At 42.3% G+C, this 26,336-nt stretch overlaps 1 protein-coding gene across 1 annotated transcript in view; it reads right to left on the bottom strand.

The window, feature by feature from the left end:
• Window positions 1–26,336, bottom strand: part of SORCS3 (sortilin related VPS10 domain containing receptor 3) — a 523,893-nt gene that overhangs the window by 280,001 nt on the left and 217,556 nt on the right. The window contains exon 3 of the mRNA XM_006920878.1: window positions 8,696–8,795. Within this exon, the coding sequence (XP_006920940.1) occupies window positions 8,696–8,795 (100 nt within the window). The remainder of the gene's footprint in view (window positions 1–8,695; window positions 8,796–26,336) is intronic.

Consider the following 26,336-nt stretch of genomic DNA (forward strand, 5'->3'; position numbering starts at 1 on the left):
GCAAACCCCAAAGGATGCTTTGGAAAGAAGCCAAGCTATAGGTTTATATTCTTCCCATTTCCAAATAAAATGCAAAAGAAAAAACTAGTAATCATTTTAATGAGCCTTTAAATAAATTCTTGGCTAGAACATACTGCAGTAATTTATCCAGGGAAGGAATTACATACATATATTTGCTGAGAAAGGGACTTCGTGACTAAAGAGCGAATTTCCAAGAATTACGCTAGATGCCGTTTCCTTTAAGTGATCAGTTTGAATTGAACCACACTGCATATCCATTCCATCGCTGGGTCCCACTTGCAAAGGCATATGGAAATTTGTAAACCAGTGTCTTATCCCTCACTGATCCACCTCTCTGCTTTCTGATTCTGGTTCTATTTCCAAACATACAAAAAAAGAAAAAGGTTTGGACTCAGTAAAAGAAAGAGGTTTGATCCAAATTCTGTTCTTTTTCTTTTCCCACTCCTTCTTCTCACACATTCTCCCCTAAATGCATCTCCTGAAACACTGCCCTAGCCTCCTGGTAATTGTGAATTTATGAGGCAAGAAAAACAAGGTGGCCATGAATTAACAAGTGCGTGGCCATTTCTCTCTATCAGTAGAACAATCAACCTCTCTCAGGAAGTCAATAGTTTTGGTTTTAAGAGACAGGGGAGAGAAGAGAAGAAAAGAAGTGGCAATGTGCCTCCTGGACAAGGCAGGATGTGAGACTCTTAGAAACCCAGGATTCTGGGAGCTGCATTCTCCTGCAAGGAAGCCAAGAAGCAGGCAGCCTCACAGGTGTGGTCCAGAAGCCCCTGCACTCAGCACTAGGGCACAACCAGGGAGCCTGGCTTCTAGTTTATTATCATGATGCCAGCTTCATCTGAGTAGTCACAATCTTCCCTCCCTTTCCAGAGCTTTGTTCCACCAAAGCAATATTATATTTCTCACTCTATCCTAAGGTGGCTCCCAAAAAGAGGGGAATAGGTAAATGATCTTTTATCCCCATTTTACAGATTGAGAAATGGAGGCTCACAGAATTTAAATGATTTTCCCAACGACCCCACAGCTAATGAAGAGAAAGCCCTAAAGTAAAAATCCTGATTCCTTCCTGGATCTCTCTCCCAGTCTCTTGCTTCTCTGATAGCCATATGGCCTCAGGCCTGCTAGTCAACCACTCTGTGCTTCCTACCTGCTAAGGCAGTTTGGATTCCAAGCCCTTGGTTTCTCACCCAGGTTCATTTAAGATGGGATTCCAAATGCAGTATCTTTGGGGATTTAAAACCAGAGAACCAACCGAGGAAGCTATGGATGTTTGCATCAACTCTACAGCTACAACGCACATGCAGTGAGATGGGTGGGGGGTACATATCCCCACATTCGCTCCCTACTCACATTCGCCACTGTACCCAGTCAGGGCTCCCCATCAGATCTGAGTGTTCCAGCTGTCAACAGCCCATGCGCTTGGCAAAGAATACTGGAATAGAGCCCCACAGACCCGGTTCCAGCCCCAGCGCTGCTGCAAATGATTTTGTGACTTGGGGGCAGTCCCCAAGTGGCCTCTTCTGTTAAAAGAGAGCCTGTGCTGACAATCTCTGAAGGTCCTTTTAGCTCCAACATACAGCGAGTCTAAGAATTAAATATGAGCGAAAGTGAGTTAGATGAGCACGTTACACCAAAGTAAGTGACCATCAACAACCAGATCTGAGCAGGTCACAGACAGCTCAGTGCTAAACTTGTCATTTGTAAATGGAATAATGACGGTACCAACATCATAGGGGTGTTGATAAAGTATTGAATGAGTTTATTCATATCAAACATTTAGCATATTTTTGGCACATTGTACACTCTCATGCTTATTATACGCATTTTCTGAAGGGAAAAATCAGGGCCCACAGAGATGAGATGTCTGGTTGAGGAAACGGGGTACAGCAGAGCTGGTCCCCTGTCTGCTATTGTGATAATTGGTGTCCTTGTCCTGGAGTTGCCAGAACAGATCCAGACAGCGTCTCTAGCTCCATTTCCCATGGGAGGAGGGCTGCACGTGCCTGGATGAGGGCAGCGATGCACATCCTGATGGAACCCCTCAACTGTGCCATTAAAGATGCTGCTGCTCTGAGTTTCACCAGCAGAGCCAGTAGGTGAAAGAGAACCACCACCTTCTGACCAAGACACTGTAACTTCAGAAAAGCTGGCCTGGAAGGGAGGGCTCAGCTGGACAACATGTGGTCATAGAACCAAGAGCTATGGAAATTGTATCTACCAGCTGGCTATCCACTGAGCTCGAAGTCCATGAACTGTCACATATCATCATGTAATCCTTTGAGTGGCACTGTCCAAATGTGGCAATACAAACAACCTAAACTGGAAGGGACCTCAAAAAGTATAGGACCTGACGTTGACATTCTACAAATTGAAAAATGGAGGCTCTGAGAAATGATTGGCTTATTCAAGAACATTCGGTTACTCGGGGCAGAACCAGGACAAGAGAACAGATGTCTGCCTTCCGCTCCCACGCTCGTGAGTCTTACCTTTAAATGACACAAATGGCACAGCAGGACCTACTATGTGATTTCTTCGAGTCAAAGGGAGGACTTTGTGAGCCATATTTGACTTAGTTTCTCTCACACACAGATCATAAAGATATCATTTCAGGTGTCAGCAAGAGCAGCTGCGAAGTGTTCTCCTGTGTCCCCAAACACCATTTTGCAAACACCAACTTTTCACCTGAAGACTGACCTACTACTCAGAATATGGCATATGATGCCAATTATATAAAGGATTAAAGTAGATTTGAACAGCCTGCCAGCCCCCATGCCCTGCACTTCATATCCTAGCCTATCTAAAACATTTCAAAATACAGAAGTTGCATATAGAAATATACAAAAAAATCTCTCTTAAGAATATCAGAAAATGATGACAATGATGTCACAGCTATGCCGGGCCCTCATTCTTACATGACAACAGTCATGTGGAGCTGATTAGTAAAAGTTCCTTTGCAGAGGCTGTCTCCTGGCCCAAATTGCTCACTGGCACTACCAGCCTGGCCCTCATATGCATTTGAACTTGAGATCCCAGGTCTACTCGCACAGTTGTTTTTATGTGAATCTTGTCTACCCAGGTAGATTATACATGTCTGAAAGCAGGAAACTCCCTCCAAAATACTTTGCTCAAAGCTAGACATTAGATATTTAAAAGATTGCTTAATTACCTAATACCTTTCTTCCCACATTCTTCTTTGCTTTGTTTTGCTTTAATGGAAGAGATTTTAATATCTATGAATTAAAAGTGTACTACCCCAGAGCTTACTTTCTCTGACTCTCTAACAATCTTGGGAGACGTGGCCAGGGAAAGCAGGAATCCAATACTCTAAAATTGTTTTGTTTTGTTGAGAGGTTTGCCAGGGTATCAAAGAGAGCACAGGGTTATGCTGCTGTTTTATGAAAATGACACAAGAATAACCAACATCCAACCACATACACGATGACTCTTGAACAGCTTGACAGAGGCGGTTTGCTCACCAGAGAAATCTGACTCGTAATCCCTGCTGTATTTCTGCAGGGTAGCCTGGAAGTAATTATCCTTCTCACTGGTAAATCAATTAGGAAAGGAGACTCTAACACCCACCCCCACCCTTTACTCCTCCAAGAAACTGCTAATCCTCTAACACTGCAGGCAACAGAGTTGCTACTCATAGAGTGATGACTACACTCAACCTGGTCTTTATACCTGTGGCAGGGGCAGCCATCCCATATTAGATCAGAGTACACGGAATGGCCTTTGTGGTCTGACAGAGATCAATAGGGATCCTGGACACCCGGGCTTTACAAAAAGCAAGTGACTCTTCTTCTCGAGCCTCAGTTTTCTCACCCAGCAAATGAGAATAAATCTACCAGGTTCAGGGGATTAGTAATGAAACTTAGAACAGAGTGTAAAAATTAACTTAGCCCAGTGCCCAGAACTTCTCAGGGGCTCAATAAAAGGACGTGATTGTCTTATTCTGATAGCAGACCTTACCGTCCTCCCCACCACACACATGCACAGAGACACACACACTTCTACCCTGCAGTAATTTGGTCGCATTCCCTGGCAGTCAGACCTTTCTATGCTCTCTGTCATTTCCACACCACTGTTTCCAAATCTGCAGGTGGCAGCCATTTTTGAGCCAGAGCAATTATACCATAACTCGCTTGCATTTTCCCATCCACACAAAGATTTGTTCTCCAATAGACACCCACAGGAGCCACACCCCTCTCTTGTTGAGGCACAAAGCCTTCAGCCTGTTTGCACAAGCACAGCTCTGTTAAACAAAGGCTTGACCTTGGCACATGCCATTCTGCATGGGCCCAAGGACAAGAGTCAGCTAACAGTAATAACTTCTAGAGACCAGGGACATTTATCTCCTGCAAGGAGAAGAAGAAGCTGTGACCTGGAGCTCAGACTCCACGATAGCTGAGTCCCTTCTCCAGGAGGCAAACCTCACACACACCTGCTTCTAAAACTTACATAACTGCTCCTTGTGTTCAAAGTGCCGGGCTCAGACATCATTCAATGTAACTGCCCAGTGGTTAGAAAAAGGCAAACAGTGAGAGATCCAAAATTCACATTGAACACGGCCAGGGCAGGTCAAGATCACTAAAATAATGCTGATGTCACCACATCGTTTGATGGTCTAGAACAACAGCTGGAGCAGGTCCCAGCACTTCATATCGATACTCTCATTTAGAGATAAACTAGTAGATATTACTAGCCCAAATCTCAACTTCCTTAAGGGATCCCAACATTGCTGGATGTATCCTAATTTGTCCCCCAAATAAAATTTATGGAAAGGCTATTGCAGATCCACCATTTACAAGTAATAAACCTTTGGGGGTAATTTACAGAGTGTTCGTTTTTTAGCTTGCCTGCCTTCATATAGTGGCTGGGGGGTTTGGAGATTAATTAGATTAAGCTGCTGAAAGGAAGTTTAGCATAATAGGTGCTCGATTAATGCTGATTATTACTGGTGGAAGGAGACTACACACATGTTAACATTTCTGTTTTCAACCCAATGGCTTATTAGCTATCCGCTTTTAGGGACTTGACGTTGTCAAAAAAGCGTTAGAAAACGAACAATTAGCTTCAGGAACAACTATATAAACACAAGCACAATTTACTGTTTTGTCAGGGGCAACAGATCTCTGATATATTCAGAGCCTCCAAAGAAAAGAGTAGCCATCCGTTAAATAAATAACTCATTAGGTGAAAAGCAAGTGTTTCTACAAGATTAACTGAAAAATCTGCTGGAGAGAACTACTGTTAGTTGGTTGATGAGCATGGAGAGGGACAGACAATTTAGATGCCGAGAGAATCAAGAGAGTCTTACATAATTCAAGCTGAGACGAGAATCCAGATAACCACAGGTTTAAACTTCAAGATGTGTTTAAGAAGGACACTTAAAAAAAAAGTTGCTTTACAAAGTCATAATGACCCAGAGAACTACACCAATAAAGAAACAAATGAGTGTATTTTCATTTATCTCTAACTGTCATTTTGCCTAAGTGGCTAGAAAAGGGCAGTTCTGGTAAAGTAAATATTCTGGTGAACAGAAAGCACCACGTAGAATATTTGTGCATTGTCAGTATCTACAGACTAAAAAATACAATAAAAAAATAAATAAATAAAACACTTAACAATAAAATGAAACAGAATCTAATTTCATCTTCTTCGGATGATTCAGAAAGCACTTCAGGATCACAAAATCTTCTTATGAAATGATTTCTATTGTAATTTTCAAAAAAATAAAAATAAATCCACAGCATTAGTCTGTCATTTGTCTTTCCCCAATCTGAGTGAAGAAAATGTCTCTGCTTTTAACTTTCCAGGTGGCAGTGCCTCTTAGGTAGGACTTAACTGTGTTCTTTCTTTGGTGGTGTTTCTCAGAGAAGACAGACTAAGTAAGCTCAACTTTTAACTGGGCAATAATTCCTGTGAAAAACTGCTCCAGAGAGCCCATGGTCTGGATGTCACCTGTGCGAAGGAGAAGTAGAGGTGGCATTTCTGTGCCAATGGTCTCCAAATCTCAGCTTACATTCTTCCCAACCCTCAGCATCTGCCTTAACCTGCCCTTCATTCTCTCAAACTTCTAAGCACCGCTAGGCTGTCCTAAGGGGAGTAAAAACAGTCAGGGGTAGAGAAAACCCGCAAAGACCAAAAGAGACATTGTTATGAGTAGGATTCCAAAAGGAAACATACTTGACAGATGACTGAAATGGGAGAAAATAGGTCTAACTGTCACAAACCACTTGGGAAAATTCTCAGGAAGAAAGCTGATCTATCACCTACATGAAAATATGATTAACTCTGTTGTGGTTCAGACACAGGTCAGTGATCAGCACTGAAGGGCATTTGTCATGTGTCAAATGCCCACTTTCTGCTTCTCTCAAAGGGTATACACACCCTGAGTCCATATGACCCCACATCACTGGTATGCGATAGGAGGAGCTTTGAACTAGGGGGCATGATACCAACTGACAATATAGCCCCTAGCCAGCTGAGTGACCTGGGAGGGATATTTGTCCTCTGTGAGCCTCAGTTTCCTTCTCAGTGAGGGAGAAGGATAGAGGAAGAATTAAGGTAGATCATCGCCGACTCAGTTCAATCAAGTTTTAACACGTGTCCATCATGGGCGTGACACCAAGTTTTAATTCAAGGTCAGGAAGCAACCACCTCAATCTTCCAAATGAGGACTAGATCATCAATTTTGAAACTCTACACTGTGACTGTATAGGAGGAAAATGTGCAAAGTGTGGTCTGAAGCAAAGAAATATGGACTGAGAGTCAAGGGTCTCGGGCACTAACCTGGCTCCTTTTCATACCTGGCTATGTGTGCTTTTTTAGCTTCCATTTTCTCACCTATGAAATCAGGCAATTGGTGATGAAAGATTCTTAACTGAGACTCCATGAACATCTTTGGTCCTTGGATGAGATTCGAGCTTTTCACAAACCCCTAAAATTATTTTCAAATTTTGCATGCTGAAGCATATTTCTAGAAGGAAGCTCTAGAGTTTTAAACACTTCTACAAAAGTGTTTTTAAAGTTCAAAAACAATGAATAACTGCTTGTATAGGTGAAATCTATGATCTCTTCCAAGTCTAACATGCAATAATTCAAACAATACTGAAAAATGTGAAAATGGCAATGCTTTGGGACAAATTGAGGAGAAACTACTCAGCTAAACCCAGTAACAGGTGCCTAAGCAGCCATCCTGATTATCAGGGTTTTGGCACTTGACTGGTGGGCACAGTTTCAGGCCTGGGGACCCCTAGAGCTGGCTGGGTCTTTGGGCAACCATCCCCAACACTGAATCAGGATTCACCACATCTGCATCCACCCTTTGCTGAGCGTATTTAAAGACTTTGGAGGTGGGAGAGAGAAGGGGCGACTGAGAGCTGTGAGGCTAAGAATCTGAGTCAAAGCTGCTCTGCTTTGAGCAGCATAAACAATCATCATGCTAAGCCATGGCTTGGACTCTACCAACTTGGATTCAGAGATCAGGGACCTTTGCGCAATGATTTGAAGTTTATCCATGAGCTCACCTCGCTGCAGAAAGGGTTTGCAAATAAGTTTGCAGGAGGAAAGCTTGGGAGTGACATTTTCAGCCTTTTAGAAACATTGAAATAGCCTTGTATAACCCTGGTGTGTTTATTGAGGCCAGGCCTGCCTAAGTTTCTAAACAGCGGTGCCTTCCTAGCTGGGGAAAGATCACCTCTCCTCAAAGCCAATATATTGTACAGCACTTATTCCCTAAAACTGTCCATTTTTCCATGGAATCCAGGAGCCCTGTCTCTAGTAGGTCTCCATGATCAAAGTCTGACCACATGTAATTTCACCCACATCCTGAGGAAAGACAGAGAAGCACAGGGTCTGGAGCCAGGTCTGCTCTGCTGTGCCTCAGAAGCAGCTCTGGATCAAGATGACAAATCCAGGAGCTTCCTACACTTCTCTGGGCAGAAATGACTCCCCATTCATGAAGAACGCTCTGAAAACAGACCAGCAAGAGGGAGGCTAAAGAAGGACTCAGCTGTGTTGTCGAGCAGACCCATTCTCAAAGAGAAGCACAAGGTCTGGAGCCAGGTCTGCTCTGCTGTGCCTCAGAAGCAGCTCTGGATCAAGATGACGAATCCAGGAGCTTCCTACACTTCTCTGGGCAGAAATGACTCCCCATTCATGAAGAGCCCTCTGAAAACAGACCAGCAAGAGGGAGGCTAAAGAAGGACTCAGCTATGGTGTCGAGCAGACCCATTCTCAAATCCCAGATCCGCCGTTTACTGCTGTCTGACTTCAGGCTAGAAATTTACTAATCTGTGTTTCAGCTTTTTCATCTATAAAATGGGCACAATGAAAATTTCTACCCCGTAGATTCATTTTGAGGATACATGAGCTAAGGCGTGTAAAGCGCTCGGCACCATCCTTGGCACAGAGGAATCCCGTATGTAGTTACAAAGTTTTACCGTTGTTGCTTTTTTTGTTGTTATTATTATGATCACTGCTACTACTATCGAGGCTCTTGTTAGAATTACAAACAGTGTCTGTGATGACCGTGGCACATAAAACAGGCCTTCTATAGGCAATTCCATGGCTATTGGTTTGGGGTTTTTTTCTTAACTCCTGGCCCTGGGCAGGCCTGCTACCCCGCAGCGGGTGCTCCAGACCCATTGACTTCTCCTCTTACCTTCCTTTTGTTGGTGGGATTGACGTATAGGTAACTGAGGACAGTCTTCAAACCCACTTTGTCGTTCAGCTTTTCATAGGTGGTGCCATAATTCGTTGATCTGTAGGTAAGAGAGCATGGAAAAGATTGTGTTACCAGACCAGGGATTGTGTTTAAAGGGGAGCCAGGCTCTCCTTGGACCAGCACCTTTGTTCCCAAATTACATTAGTGCTTAAAAGTGTTTTTTTTTCAGAGATAAAATGCCCCATTAATTTTAGAAGAGCAATTAGACTAATGCATCTACTTACTACCTAAGCTCCCTTGCCTTTGCTCCCGGCCTTTCTCAGAGACCTACTTTTCTGCCCTTTATGAAGATGTGCTGAGAAAAAAGCTTCAGGAGAGGGCCTGCCTCCCACGTGCTCAGCCCTCTGGTTCTCTGCATGGCACTGTCAGGTGCCATGGGTTTCCACCAGTGGGAACTGTGCAAGGAGGCCACAGGGAGAAAGGCCAGACCATCACCTGAAGTCAGTGGGGTGCAACCAACTTTATGCCCCCTCCACTGAGCTTGAAGCAAGGGAACCCTCAGACAGGCAGGAAGTGCCTTATCCAAGAGCATGGTGGGACCGGACCAATAGCCAAATCAGGCCACACCAGGTAGAGAGTGATGCTTCTACATAGGAGCAGCAGTGCATCAGGGTGAGGAGCCAATGACACTGAACAGCTTGCCAATAGTTCATCGTTCCAATTATCTTGCTGGTTACTGTTCCTCACGTGGGCCTAATTCGCAGGGTTCTGACCTTATACCAAAACAGAGAACAAAACAGGCCAACTCCTAGGCTCCTTCCTGCCCATTTAGCCTTTCTGTAGTGGAGGAAGGAGAGTGGGTGTCAAATAGTGAGATTCCTGTAGTCAACCTCCCAACCCCTTTTTCCCTACCTTCCCCACCCTATACTCCACACATACCTTCCTCCTTTTTCACATCACCAGTATCATCAAGTTCTCCTCCCCTTTCTGTTATCACCTTCCTCAGCTAGACTCACAAAACTTCTCACACTTGAACTTTAGAAAGCCACAGAGGTCGGTTTAATTTTTCTGTGGTCAACTGACCTCATGAGAGCCTTCATTCTGACTCAAAACTCAGTTCCTGACTCTAGCTATATACCCACCCCACCCCAGTAACTTTTCCTTGAGCCTTCACCCACCTTCCGATTCTAATCTGCTCTTGCCTTGACCCACAGACTAGCTTAATAAACACTGTGGCCAAACTATATGATGACCTTTAGAAATTATCACCATCCTCATCCAAAATTCCATGTCCCCAGACCCACCTTCACCTCTGTTAAGACTTCACTAGCCCTCTTCCCAATTGTATGTCTCCTCTCTGTCAAAACTAATGTCCTCATCCATTAGGCACCCATGGTACACTGTGCATGCCTCTTTTTGACTCCTCAATATTGCCACAACTGCTTTTCTTATGTTCTGTTTCCTCAAGCACAATGTAAGCATCTCAAGGGCAAGGAACTTCAGAGAACACTATGGCAGGAGGAAACAACATAAACTTTGGGTGTGGCAAAATCTCCATTGCATTCCCCGATCTGCAGCTCTCTGGTTGCATGACCGTGTGCAAGTTACTCAATCTGTTGGAACCTCAGCTTTCTTATCTGAAAAAAATGGAGAGAATTTAATCTCACAAGGAGTTTGTGAGGATGCAAAAATATAACACGTGGGAAACCTCCTAAAGGATGTAGGAATACTGAAATGTTAAAAAAAAATTTTTTTTTAAAGAACATTCACTTCTCCTTCCCCAAAAATGTACGGAACCAGGCCTTACACATCATGCGCGCTCAGTACATTTTACTAAACAAACATCAGTATTTCAAATTTCTCCCTAGGCTAAGGGCTCCACATGGTCATTGGTTCTGCTAACTTTAATAATCAGACTCCCAAAAGGTGACTTCTTCTGTCTCCTAAGCACCTCTTTGCCTTTATCTCTCAAACCCACTCAGTTTCTAAGTCTTAATGATTCTGTCTCCTCAATAACTTAGACCCCTGGTCTTTCCATCCTCACTCCAATGTGTGGTTCGTGCATCATCATTTTTGCTATAGTCTCTCAATCAGATGCTCTTCTTCCAACCTTCCCCCTCTCCCACCATCCTCTATGGCACAGAGGATATGCTATCTTCAGGTTACACTTCAACCACCCAGATCTGTCTGCCTCAGTCCCTGGTAGTAATTGCTTACTGCTTGCATACTGTGAAATTGTATTTGCCAAGCTTAGCCCTGTAAAATCTGGCTTCAGCCTCCCTTACTAGATTTATTTCCAGCCACTTGCTCCTGTGCCCCTTTCTCTCCAGCCTCGCTAAACCTTCCTGAATGTCTTGCATTTTCGGCCCCCTCCATTTCCATACACATCACTCCCTTTGCTTGAACTAGGCATGCCCTGTTTTCCTCTACTTGGTAAATTTCTCTTTAACCTTCAACACTCAATTTCAATATCAACCTCCTTCCAACTTTCCCACAGGAACATTAATCACAATTCCCTTTGTGTTCTCCTACCATCTCATACATATTTCTACATTAGTGTTAATCCTACTGTTTTGGTCATACCATTTTGATTCTGGGATCTCTTCCTTAACTATAACTCCCTAAGGGCAACGACTATTTCTTATAATAGCCCAGATGTCTTGCACCATGCCTAGTATGAAGCAAATGATGAGTGTATTAATTTTTGTATTGTTTCATTTTGTCTTTATTTGCAAGAATAAATGAATGAATGAATGAATGAATGAGCAGGTTTACTCAAACCTACTCACAAGTTCTTGACCAAGTGCTAATGTCTACTGGCCACTCAATGCATACCACACTTAGAAAACGCACTTGACCTTTTGATGTCTGCACACCTGGCACAGAATGGTAGGATCTCGCAGGGTCTGGTGCTAGGGAAGGATCTATAGTTTACTGGAACTTAATCATTAAGGTTAAATGACTGAAAAAAAGGTGTTGAGCTCCTATCCTACACAGGGCAGGGGAGGAGACAGGCCACAATCACTAGAGGCTGTCAGTTGCATACCTCTATGAATCCAAATAAAACATTTCATAGAATGAATTTTTTCTTGATTGTACACTTTTAAAGGCATAAAGACATCATGATGTGGGAAAGGAACTCCAAACCTGGACCCTGGAAACCTAGCCTCTAGAAATCATTCTGAAATATACTCAAAGTGTTACTCTGGATAAGCCAATTCTCTTAGCCTGTGAAAGAAAAAATTATTCTGACACTTGTTAAAATAGTAAGGCAGACTTCATTCGGGGCTATCACAACAGGTAGAGGGACTACAGCAAAGGGGTTTGCAGGAGGAGATAGAGATTGAGCTCAACTCTGAATACAACCAGGAAAAGCAGGAATTTATAGCCAAACAGAAAGGTTGGGGTCAGCAGATGAAAAATTGGTAAGAGGGTGGGGTCATTTTTTGCTAAACTGACCTGACAGGATCTTTCTGAAGGCAGGCCAGGGTGATCCGGCATCACCTGGGGCATGGTGCAGCGTGAGGCATTTAGTCAGATCTAAAGCATGATGAGATATGGAGGGTGGGGGATTCTGGCTAAACCGGCGATGGGCTCTTGAAGACATATCCAAAGACAGGGCCTAGCTGAAAAAGAGCTCAGCGGATCCTGACTAGAGTTTGGTCAAGAAGAGAATCTTTGTCAAGCCCTGTTCCACCAGTGACACAAGAGATAATCATAACGCTCCTTCTGGATCTTAAATCTTATTATCCCACCAACATAGAGCTAAGCTTGTTTTCCAACTAGTGACTTTTCTTTATTCTATACGTAACAAACATCTTACTTCTAAGAGCTAAATTCTCCAGACTCCCTGCATGACTTATGTCACAACAAATTTCCTTCCAGAATCCAAATAACTCTCATCAAAGGTAGTATGCTTAGCACCACGCACATTCCCTCCTTCTGCAAGCTACACAACAGAGTCACACTGATTTCGTTCTTTCCCAAGAGTGGCCACTGAGAGAGTGACTTCTCAACAAAGGATACTCCACATTTCAGCTTCCCCTGTGCCTCGGGCAGTTTCCGCTCGTTCAGGCAGGCAGAAACAAGTCTCATTCACTGAAGACACCTCAAGTTATCAGCGAGCCTATGGGACCGAAGGTAACTTGGACTCTATCCTTTCCAGCAGGGCCTCTGCACAGTGAGTTGAGCACAGAAGTCCTGAGGACCTGCTATGCCTGGGGTGCAGGTGAGGGGCAAGAGAAGGAGAGGCCTCGGACCCACTGCCAGAGACGGCCGTGCCTGCGGGACTCACTTTTACAAGGTGACAGACCATCCTCCACCTTGTGACTCCAGACATCTGCCAGTAGGGTCGCTTAGAGGGAAGAGGCTCATCTCCCTCATTTAAAAGCTAGCCTCTCAAATTTTTACACCAGGGTAAAATGTTCAGGTGTGGTCAGAGAGCTAGAACCACCACGCATGCATCGAGCACCGACCATGGGCCTAGCACTGTGCCTGTTACCATTTTGAATTGCTCAGTACACACAGCTAACCTGGAAGACAGCAAGTAAGAGGTCCAAGGCTTCCGGCCTCTGTGCCTTGGCTCATGCTACTCTAATTCCAGAAGGTAAATTTTTCTACTGGTGTGTGTGTGTGTGTCTGTGTGTGCGCGTGCGCGCATGTGCGCACGTGTGCGTGTCTCTCTCCTTCCTTGTCTTTATGAATTATTCCCAGCACATAAGAAAGCAGAATGAATGCCAATCACGTGCCCGCTACTAGATTTAACAAATATTTGCGTTTATAAACAACCTTGTTGACTTTTTATATTTACATAAATTTTATCTTACACAATATATGTTCTGAGGCTTGCATTTTTTGGTCAACATTCAGTTTGGGGCATTTATCCATGTTGACACACTTAGCCATAATTCATTCAGCTAAACTGCCATAGAGCACTGTAGCTTATAAATAAACCACTGTCTGTCTTTCAACCACTGATACATTTTTCTTTTCGAGTTTGCTATTATAGACAAATGTGTCAATGAACATTCTTATATATGGTTTCTTGTACATTTGTGAAGAAAAGTTTTCTGGGGAAACATCTCAATGTGCAATTATTGTTTCACACTCTATGTATAACTTCTCCTTTGCTAGTTACTGACAAAATTTTCTCCAAGGAGGCTGTCTTTTCAAAGAGACGCTTTCCTGCTCTCTGGCTCCAGCAACTGGGGCCTTCCTCATCCTCAGAGCCTGAGTCCAGAACTTCTGACTAGTCTCATCCCAGCTCTCTTTTTCCAGAGTCCTGAATTCCAGAGTGTCTGAACCCAGACAGCAGCTGGGGCCCTGGATCCCGGCCTCATGAGCACCATCCCTGGTCTTCCCGATTGCATCCCTGTAGGTCACCTGCTCTGTGGCTCCTCTGCCTGCCCAACAACCTGCTAGTTGTCTGTCTGCACTTCCTAGCCGCTGACCGCTCACACTACCCCCCAGGTACCTGATGCTGACCGGCAGACTGGATGCCCTTGCCCTTCAATCTCCCAGAGGTGGGTGGGTCAACGCCAGGATGCTGACTCCTCGTCAGACCCCTTCAACCATTTGGGAAGTCTTGTCCCTTCCTGACGGGCTTCAGGAGAGCTCCACGCACATGGCACATTCCAGGAAGACCACCCCTCCTAACCTGCCATCCCCCTGGTTGTTCCACAAGGCCACTCTGTCAATGACGGTTTCCGGAGTTGAGTTGTGAATACGGTACACTTTCATCCACCCAGCAAGCTCCCACTCCTCTAGGGAGCTTCTGGGGGAGAGGCTGGTGGCAACAAGCATATGGGCTGCTATTTTTAAAGTAAAAGAACAGAAAAGGAAAACTTCCAGCCGACACAGCCGAGCCAGCTTCCCGGTAGAGCTGAGATGGAGCTCCACACCCCCGTTGCCAACGTCGCGGTCCTGCCAGAGGTGAGAGGACGCTGGAAGGCCCTCTGCGAGGTGACCCGGGCCCCGCAGACATTCGGGGGCGGGGCGGGCACTCCGCTGTCCTCATTCGGCCAGTGCCTTCTCCTTCACCACCTATGCTCTTCTGTCCCCTCCTTGCCCCTGAGAAGGAACTGGGAAATCACCAGCCTTTTTCTCTTTGATTCTCCTGTCAGTCTCTCATCTTATCAATGGAGTCCCTTCTGGGTGACATAACCTAAAATTAGCAAAGAACCACAGTCATGAGAGTTCCTTGTGCTGTCAGCCATTTTACTTCGTTTTGTTTATTCCTTAACATATATCTATGTATTATCTATGTTGGCATCTTCTACGTGCCAGGCACTGGGCTTTACTTCCTCTTATGGACACTTATGAGTAACTCTAGCTCAAGTTAGCAAACTTTTTTTTTTTTTTCTGTAAAAGACCTGGATAGAAAATATTTTAGATTATGCCAGTCTTTGTCATACCTACTCAACTCTGCCCTCATAGTTCAAAAAGAAACCAAAACCAAAACAAAACAAAACAAAAAAAACCCCACAATATGTAAATACATGGGTGTGGCTGTGTTACAATTAAACCATATTTACAAGAGCAGGAGGTGCACAACTCTGTGGCCACCGCCCCATCTGATTGCAACATCAGCCACTACTGTCCCCACCACTACCCAGGCACTCCATTCTGCCTTTGTCTCCAAGACAACTTCCCAAGATTCCTTTCAAGGTTGCCGGTGCCCTACCTCACCCTTCCCTACCCCTGCCTGGCTGCCGTGTCACATCAAAACACCTGCCTAGGTCTGGCATTAAAAGCCATTAAAGCCTTCAGGGTCTGCCCACTTTCATGGTCATTACCTCCCATTTGCCACTTTCCCAATGAGCTTATGGCTGGCAATTGTCCAGATTTTCTCCTGCTTGACTCCCAGTTCCAGGATTAATTCCATTGTGGAGACTCGTCCTACAACTTCAGCCCACACCCTCCTCTGCATTCATCCCAACAGCACCCAGGAGATCCCCCATTTATTCTCTAAATAAGCATATGTGCTTTTTACTCTTTTCAGCAAATGCTAAAATCTCCTTAAAAGTAAAATAATAAGTGAAATGTATCTTGAATCTCTGAAACTGCAGAGCATAGCTCTCGGGAGAGAAAACAGAGAAGATGGGCGCAGCACAAAGACAACTAGAACTGTAAGAATGAGATGTGAGCTTCACTTCTATGACCCTCAGCTCGGACAATAGAGTTGTTGTCATGAGGACTCAGTGAAGAGTAGTAAGATGCCAGGCTTAGCCTCTGATGAAAGCCCTCATTCCATAAATGCTTATGGCTGTCATTTTTCTGAATACCCCAGACTGCATTTTCCTCAAGGGCAGTCACCTTGTTTTTTTTTTTATTCCCTTGATTTAGACTTCTTAAACTTAACAGAGGGTGACGCACAGGGATGCCCACTAAATCATTAAAGAATCTTTAGCCGCTATTTCTAACTGGCACCATGATAGTACAATATGGCCAGCTGCCTGGGAATCAAAAGACAGAACCATGCTTCCCCAGTGCCAGGCCTGGGGAAGCACCCACCAGCTGTTCACCCTGAGTGTATTCCACTGAGAGTCAACAGTCAAAGCCCACCGGCAATTAGAGGTCCCAATGTGTGGTGAACCACAGCCCATTCCAAGGTCGAGGTCAGGGGTTTCCACAGCACAGCTCCAGATCAATGGCTGCTCAGAGAGTTTTTATGATTTAAATGGGAAAACCGTTGATGCTTCCCTGTGGCCTGCTCCACTCTTCATCTTGGGGCCAATACCCAAAGCCATGTTAATTTATATCTTTGCAATGGCAGAAGCCCAGCCTAACCACAAATAAACAGCCATATAACTAATAAACAGACCTCAAGCCAAAAGCAAATGATTTAAGCAGTTTCATTTTCCAAGTGGCTTCTGTTCCCACCCTCTGCTTCAGAAAAAACGTGAAGGCAGAGGCACACAGAGGTCTCACTGACCTCTTCATGTTATCTGACTCCTCAGTTGCATTATCTAGTCTCACAAAGTGAGGCACAATGATACAGAATAATTAGTCTCTACGTCTTCCTGTCCTAGTTATTTGAATGAGAGCCATCACTGGGTTCCAAATGCAGAAAATTGGAGATTAGTTAACTCTGGAAACCAGATCATGCAGAATTCATGGTTTAGAGAAGATAAAACGTAGACCCAACAGCAGCAGAATCCTAACACAGATATAAAAGAGAAATCTGGGGTCTGTAGGGCTGGCCAAACTTTCTGATCCTCAGTCTTTCTCACTGTGTGAGCACTTCTGTTCTTACTGAACCATCTCAATCCAGACAATAGGGTTATTGGACTGTTATCCTGAGGATTCAAAATGCTAAAAGGTCTCAATCCTATCAGCCGAGAGGCCTATTTGTGTCATACAGGTGAGGGGAGGAAAGCCCTCCAGAGAAAAGAAAACATGAGCCGACCCCCAAGAAGATGTGACATCCCACAATTCACTGCACCTTTGTTCATATGAACATAATGAAATGTCAATCTGTAGGAGATATCATGAGGGAAAAGGCTAAATAAAATATAGTGTATTTTACATACACACACACACACACACACACACACGTTATAACAGCATTACAGAGTAAGGTAGATATCTGGAAATGTCTCTAAGAAATATTACTAAATGAAAAAGGCTACTGAATAATAATATGTTAAATATAAAAACAACATACCAGGAAAAAAAACAAAACAATATATTTCCATTAGGTTTATATGTGTATACACAAGTGCATTTTAGAAATTCTAGAGGAATATCCAAAGAACTAGTAATAGAATTAACTCAGGGTAGGAGACCGGGGATGACCTATAGGGTCCTGAGTTTATTTGTAATGTTCTGAAACAAAAACGTGTCCATGTATCGCTCCTGTAGTTAAAAATAATAGCAATAAAGTGAATTGTCACTGAGCAGTTACAATGCAGATCAGTAAATTAACACATCTGTAAAAAACTCTATTACAGATAACTATTTGCATTCAAAAAGGCAGCCCAACATAATCATAAGAGGATTCATTTCAGAGTCAAGCAGATTTTGTTTCAAACCCAGCCTGTGAAACCTCAGGCTAATTACATAAGTCTCATGTTTCATATCTGCTCAATGGGAATATAAATACTGCCTTCATAGGATTACTGTGATGCTTAAATAGCCATGATAGCATGGAAGTTCACGATCAGTTGTTGGGATACCCCATGGAAGAACAATAATGTAATCACTGGAGGAGAAATTGTCCGATACATTTCTGAGCAAACAACAGCTGAGTTATAGTTTAACATAAGCACCAGTGAACAGCTAATGCCATCTCATTCCCACCATATCAGCACTAAGCCTCCAAAAGGCACATGGGAAGATGGAGGGGCTGCTGCACATAATCAGAGATAGCCTCCAGCAGGTGGCCAAAACTTACAAATTAAAGTCTAGGGAAAAACGGACTCGAATTTTTTCACTAAGTTTTCCTGGGGAAAAAAAATAATGAGGCATGAATTAGAAGGTTCTGGACAGTTTTAGCAAGGCATTTCTGCCTGGGAAGTGGATGTTTACCATTTCCCTTTAAAATTGCATGCAGTCGGTTGGGTGCCTCTGACATACATGCAATTATGTCTGTTTGTGGACATCCAGAAACCCCGGGACAAAATGGATAGCTGCCTAATGGAGAAATGCAAACTGATGGGCAGTCTTTAGACCATCTCTCCAACCTAGAGAAGCTAAATTCGGTGTTCCATTCGGTTATAGATCTTTTTTCTCTCAGGGATAAGCACAATGCCTTGTATGAGGTAGGCACTCGATGCATTGATTAATGATTTTATCAATTAATGTGAGTCAGCTCTGGAGAGAAGAGAACATCTTTTGCAGCTACTTTCCTCCATGAAGCCTCTCATCTCGCCTGCCTCTGGTTTCCTAGCACTCGGCATCTGTGTCACTCTCAGGGAGCGCTGCACCTGCTCTCCAAGAATATACTTCTCTTCCCTTCTGCTGTTGTTTTATGTCATTATTTAACTTTTGGTGCATGAGGCTTCTTTCTCCACACAGAATAAGTTATCTGAGGTCAAGGGACTACCTTGGATGTCTCTTTTAACCCCTACAGCATGCTGGATAATGCCACGTGCAGAGGAGATACGCAGACTGAGCACACGTACTCCAGGGACTGAAATAGTCACATTCAGACAGATTCTCTTGTGACCGTGAAAATGTTTTGCTGTGAGAGACTAACAACAAAGCAGATGTTCCTTCCTGTGGCGCTGGTTCTATCAGTTATCCTACTGGTCATTCAGAGGAGAAAGAAGACTAAAGTCTCCACACCTGACATCTCTCAGCCCAGGATAAAAAGAAGAAATCTCCAGATACTGAATGGCACCTCTTCTCTGAAGCTCTTATTCCATAGTCGCCTCACCTCCTGATGGTGCTAGAAGCCCAAAGTCTCCTTCTTCTCTTCCTTTAAAAGAAATATACATTGATTGCTATGCTCCCAGCACTATGCCAGTTGCACAACATTATTTAAACAATTGCCTTGTTGGATCCCACATTCTGCACTCAAAACGCTCTTGACAACAGACCAGAGCTGTAGGGCATGAAAATCAATCTTGGTTTTTCTAAGCTTTCTTTTGAAAGGCTAAAGAGGAAAAATCAATTAGCTAGAAGTTGGGTTTATACTCAAGTCACAGAGTATAACTTAAACCATAACTGTGGCTGTTCGAGAAACGCCCTTGAAAGATCTGAGGCAGCACTCACCTGAACTCCAGGTAGCACGTGCTGGCTTAGGAGACTCGTTCCCAGGGCCTTAGCTAAAAGGAATGCCATACTCTAGGGTCTTTTTAAAAGATAAAAGTACTAAAAATTTATGGTACTTTCTGAAATATCAGAAAATATAGAAAAGGATAATGTGCAATATAGACATCAATTATAGCCACACCACACAGAGAAAAACCGTGAACATTTTGGTGTTGTTTCTCTAATCTGTGTGCATATGTGTATTTATAAAATTTGGAGTCATTCTCTGTATGGTTTATTGTTTTGCTTTTTCACTTAATATAATATTTTCAGCATTTCTCCCACGTTATTAAATGTTCTTCAAAAAATCATTTTTAAAGCTTTATAACATTCTGATGTATAAATGTATCATAATTTACTTTAAATCTCTTCTTGGCCAGTTGGTCAGTTTCCAGTCAAATTTTTACGTTAAATAACTTTAGTGTATATTTTTGTACATAAATCTTTGTATGCACGTTTATTTGTTTCCTTAGAACAAATTCATGTAAGTGCAATCATTAGTTCGAAGGGTAAAAACTGTCATTAAGGCTCTTCTTATAAACTGTCCTACAGAAATATTATGGTCAATTCTTACTTCTACTAACAATATATGGGAATACCAGTTTTCCTGCATACTTGCCAACATTGGACATTATCATTTTGAAGTTTCCAGACACAGGTGTTCTAAGATGCCTTGACTCCAAAGCATTATAAAAACATGTGAATCCTTAACCATGTATTCACATCAGGATTCCATACCGTTAAAAGTGGTTCTCAAATTTTTATGATGGAGGACTGATTTCTTCATACTTTTAAAAAGTATTGAGGACTTAAGAGATTTTATTCACATGTTATATCTATCAATGCATAATGTACTAGAAATAACATCTGATAAAATTTTAAACTACTTCTTTTTAAAATGAATAACACATAAATTACATAATTTCATGACAAACAACAATAGTCTCCAAAACAAAAACAATTTAATGAGAAAGAATGGCATTGTTTTACATTGTTTTGTAAAGTCTTTAATATCTGGCTTAGACCGTTGGATTCTCATATCTATTCCTGCCTTTAATGTGTTATGATATCACATAAGTCATGCAGCTTCTAGAAATCTCCACTGTACACTTTTGGGAAAATGAGAATTGACAAGAGCAAATAACATTTTATTATTTATTAAAAAACAATTCTAACTTCTTTTACCCTCTGAAAGGGTCATGCACGTGTCCTTAGGGTTCCAGGACTGAGAACTGCTGCTCTAAGCCAAACAACTACTGGATCCCAAGAGGATTATAACTTACAAGAAGCTTTTGTATTTTCTTTTCATTAAAAGATATGGATGTCTCACAGATTCCCCTCGCTTCAAACACTCTTCTTATCCAGATCCTTGAAAGTTCGACTCCAGCATGCTGTGCGAGGCTTTCTCGTCTACCCTGTCCTCCAGCGATCTTTCCTTTCTCTGATTCCCTACCATGTCATATCGCTGCGGCACAATTTGGCCTACACCTCTGCTTTGCATAGTCTCTTGTCCCCACCAAAACTATAAGCATCTTGAGGTCAGGGATCAAGCCTTTGGTGTACACTTGGGCTCAGTAATTGATTTCTCGGAAGAGTGTCACCCTAAGTCACTGTGGCATTTAAGTAACTGACATTTGCATATCGCTCTATACAAAACATTTTCTCTTGAAATATTTCATTTATTTCTCACAACGACCCTTTGACATAGGTAGTTTATCTCTGTCATAAAAATGAGGAAATACTCAGAGACGTTAAGTAATAGTAAATGACAGTGCTCAGACTCAAGACCTCGTCGACAGATTTAAAATCCCATATGCACTCGACCACAATGCTTGGTTTCTTATTTAAGCAGTGGTAACTGAGCATCTGCTTCACAAAGTACCACACGGTGTGGGTTTCACTGACTCATCCTTTGAGAGGATCTCTGAAGGTATTTCTCACTAGGAGGCATTACAGATATTAAAAGGGAGTCAAAATTAGGCTAAAATTCCTACTCCCCCATTTACTAACAACATGGCATTGGGCATACTGCCTTAGCTTTCTGGGCCTGTTTCTCCAACTCTAATATAGGCATAATCATTGCCACCAGGCAGGGTTGTAGTGAGAACCTAGTGCAAAAACCTACATAAAGCACGGTTAATTCCTTGATACACTTTTATTCCTTCCTAAGGCCATCTTACCACCATTCCCTACTTCCCCTCTGGAAAACAAGAATGGCTTCCTGAATGAAGGCAGGAACTTCCTATAGTCTGAGCAATCGACTGAACAGAAAGTTATTTTATCCTAGACACATAGATCTGGGGGCTTTGGAACATAAAAGCCTCAGAATCCCATGCCAAAGTATCACTGAAAAGAGAAGACAGTGATTTGCTTTGGTTTGGTTTGTTTTTTACCAAAAAGACATTCATTGCCAATCCATTTGAGAACATGTAAGGTCCCTGGCTTCGGAAACCAGTCTCCCCAACAGCCCACTCCCTTTAGCATACACAGACATTTTCAGAACCGTGTCCTTTGAGAGTTACTGGAACTCAGCACCTTCCCTGAGATGGTTGCTCCCCTGAAGGAAAGGTAATGCTCAATTAGGCAAGTTGAGGTGCTAAGAAGAGCCAGACTCCTAGTTGGGAACAGAATGTCTCTCAGCCCATTAACAAACACCAGCACTGGTAGCAACATGATGCTATTGAATGTCTCCAGTGGCTCAAACTTAAGTGTTCAGCAAGCCTATAGGTGCTAGTCTATTGGGTTTCCAAAATCTTGTTGTTACAGACACTCCCTGTTTCCAACCAAAAACAATGATTCACAGTTTGATTACTCTCCTCCTTTGTAAAATGAGAAGGTTGGAATTAATGATCTCAAAAGTCCCTGCCATCTCCAACCTTCTGTGAATCCGATTTAGCACCAAATGGTTTCTGGTTGCTTCCAAAATGCAGATAGATGCTCTAAGGATGCAAATCTGCCATCACTGAGGGCCACTGAGGTTCTACAAAACTGCCTGAGCCAGAGAACATACCTGGAATAAGTGTTCAGCTTCCCAAATGTCTAGCAGCCTATGGACAACCCAACACCTGGATGGGCAAAATGATATAGCACAGAGGTGAAATTTTGGTATTGTCCTCGATTAGAGCTAAAAGAGGGAAGTGGTGATTAGGAAAGTGACTCATAACACAAGGGCCCTACTGAGCCCCTAGTGTCCATGCCCTGACAATCACTATTTTTAATAAATAAATGAATAGAGAATAAATGAGTAGGAAGCAGCTGGACCAAGTGTGATAAGATAGCAGAGCGATTAAGTATCTAAGTTTTAGAGTTAGGAGACACGGTGGTTTCGAGGCCTGTGTCCACACCTCTCACTAACTACGTGATCTTGGGCAGGTCACTTAATCTCTTTGAACTTCAGTTTTGTCATCTATAAAATTGGCAAAGCTATCTAAACTAAGTAACTCGCAGGTTTGAGAAGTCAATGAAGAAATCAATGAGGAAATGCACGTAAAGCATTTATCACAATATCAGGCATATTACAGGTTCTTAATAAATGATGGCCATAATTAATATGATGATGATGATGATGATGATGATGATGGAGACAATAACATTAGTGTTAGAGGAGCTCAAAGGAAAGAAGAAACACTCCATGGAAGAGGTGAGCTTTAAGGAAAAGGCAGAATATTGAGAGGCCAAAGGAAGACACGCCCAAAGACTTGGAACCTGAAACACACAATATTTTCAAAAGATTATTAGGAGGTGGGCCAGGCTTGAAAAAAAAAAAATGTTCTTATACAAACATAAAGGGGGAGTAAGTTTAGATAAATTAAATATCTGTTAAAGAGTTTGGACTTTATTTTGCAAGCAGTCAAGGCCCCAAAGTTTCTTGAATAGGGTAGAGACATGATAGAAGCCTGTTTGGGAAGACTAACGGGTCGGTGAGGTAGGTATATGATGGATTGGTGAAGCATGTTTTCCTGAAGGTAGAAATGCTTATTAGGAATCTATCTCACTAACCTGATGACAGTAGGTTGTAAGAAATGAAAGAGGGACACAGAGAAAAAGCATAATCTGTTGACTGAACAAAGGGCAGAGATGAAGGAGAAGGATCAGATAAAAATAACTTAAAAACTCCAAGCCTGAGTGCCTAAGAGAATAGTGCTACCATCAACAGAAACAAGAGTGGAGCCAACATCTCTAAAACAGATTATGATTTGACTTTGAAAAAAAAAGGAAAACATCCAAGGCTGAGTTCCCTAAAATCACAGCTTGAGTCTGTTATTTGAGAGCTCAGGAATTACTGAGGGAGTGCTCTTAGCCAAAATCTTACTGGAAAAAGGGAGGCTAGATGGGGAAGGGGCAGCAGACAAGCAAAGAAGTGGTTGCAGGTAAAGCGTGATCCGCGGGTGAGCTCTGGTGCACAAATCTCACCACAGATTTGACTCATCCTAAGGCAAGAGGCCAGGTTTTGCATCCCATACCAGCCAGTTACTGGCCATCTCAGATGCTGCAAAGTGGTGACCTCTATTGGAGGTTAGCGTTAAGAGGATGGCAAGTCGTCCAACCTAACTGATGGATGAAAGAAAACAACTTAGGACAACTACAGTTCTCCGTCCCTGCACAACCTCTGTACAGGAGAGTAATTCACTCCCCTTCCATTTCCTGACCTCTGTGTAAGCAGCAGAAAGCTAAGCTAAGTAGTTGTCATTTACTGGGTTTTCAGTATTGGCCATGCGATTCATCAGAGGTGCAAGAGCATGAAAGAAAACTTTGGTAAGGCTTGCTAAAAATGGGGAAAGGATGAGCTTAAAATAGGAAGTTTTAAGTATTTAAATATGGATGGGAAAACCTGGCATGGATGCTCCATTTCTTCCAGCCTGTGACAGTCTCTGCTGGTTCATATATTCTGGCCCGGAATCCTCTCTTCTGGATGGAGTCTAATATGCAAAGCTATTCTAACCTTTTATGGATCTATATGGCTAGATTTTCATTTTATATGGCAGGAATCTACCTGAAAGGGTGTATGTAAATTTTTTAGTGTTAGTTTTAATGTTCTGGGTAAGCCAAACTCTATTTAAAAGCTGTATACTAAATCCTGTAGTACAGAATCACACCCAAAAGCGTATTTCCTCTGAAATATCAACTCTAACTTAAAACATGCTCACATTTTATAGGAAGCTGCTGTTTCATTTTTTGACCCAGAAATCAATCAACAGATGTTTATTGAGTTCCTATGATGTAAAGGGCACTATGCTGGATGCAGAAAAAACAATGCATATCTTGGGAACAGTAGTAAATAGACATTCTGGCCAGAGAACAAAGTGAATATAGGAGTAGGAGAGCTGTATGTGCATTTCAGACATTGTATGCATTAGGGTAGCTAAGAGAAATAGCAAATGCCACCAATATTTCAGTGACTTAACACTCTGTTACTCACATCGGCAGGGAGGTAAGGAGCAGATAGGGACTCTGCACTATGCAATGATTTGGAGATACAGGGTCATTTCGTAAAGGTTCTGCTGCCCTCTAGATCTTAGAAATTCTTGATTGAACTGATGGATGGGTAAATGAATGAGCATGGAGAATGATATAAGAAGTTTTCTGACCAAGTATGGATGTGGCATCCATCACTTCTAGCCCATTCTATGGGACAGAATTCAGTCATATGGCTATATCTCAATGAAAAAATGCAGTCCATTTGTTGTCCTGGATCAAGATGAAATGGGTTTAGTAAATGTCAAATCCATCTCTGCCACAGGAACATAACGGTGAGTTTTTAGAATTTTGAAATTACTATTTTGTCTTATACATAAAAGATTGACCAGTTAATGACTTCTTGCTCCCAAGGAGATTCTGAGCTCACTTGAGACACCCAAAAAGCACATCCTACTCACCAAAAGAACAGGAATATAATTTGTTGATTACCTATTCATTTGCCAAATAGTTATACAGTACCTGTGACTTGCCTGAAACTATTGCAGATGGTCAAAACACCACAATAAAAGGAAAATGAACAAACCATGTGCTGGGAACTTTATATAAAAACAAGCATTTTTCCTTTTTTTCCCCAAGCAAAAAAAAAAAGCTTGATTCTTTCAATATTCTTTCATGAAAAAAAAAAACAACCTCTCAACAACTTGGGTATGGAAGGATATAATTCAATATAATAAAGTTCAGATATGACAAGCTTACAGCTGATGATGTTTCTGATGATTATTCAATAGTGAAAAGCTAAATTATCTAAGATCAGGAACAAAATGAGGATGCACACACTCACCACTCTTATTCAATATAGTATTAGAAGTCCTAGCCAGAGCTATAAGGCAAAAAGGAGACATAAAATGCATCTAGATTGGAAAAGAAGAAGTAAAAATTGTCTCTGTTTGCAAATGACATGATTTCATATATAGAAAACCTTAAAGTTTCCATCATAAAAAAAAAACAGAACTAATAAACCAATTCAGTAAAGTGTCTACACACACACAATGAAATATTACTCAGCATTAAAAAGAAGGAAATCTTGACATTTTTGACAACATGGATGAAACTAGAGGGCATTATGCTACATAAAATAAGCCATTCAGAGAATGACAATACTGTATGGTATCACTTATGGGTGGAATTTTAAAACATTTAAAAGGTGAAACTCACAGAAACAGAATAAAACAATAATTTCCAGGAACTATGGGGTGGGGAAAACAGGGAGAGGCTCATAAAAGGATACACACTTTCAGTTATAAGATGAATAATGTCTGAGGATCTAATACTAAATAAATAAATAAGAATATTCACAATGTTGTATAACCATCACCACTATCCATTTCCAGATTTTGGAGTAAAGATTTTTACTCCCCATTATGACCCCTCTCCGTTATGAGCTCCCATTACCTCTTGCTGATCT

Source organism: Pteropus alecto, unplaced genomic scaffold, assembly GCF_000325575.1.
Source record: "Pteropus alecto unplaced genomic scaffold, ASM32557v1 scaffold177, whole genome shotgun sequence".
Lineage (NCBI taxonomy): Eukaryota > Metazoa > Chordata > Mammalia > Chiroptera > Pteropodidae > Pteropus > Pteropus alecto.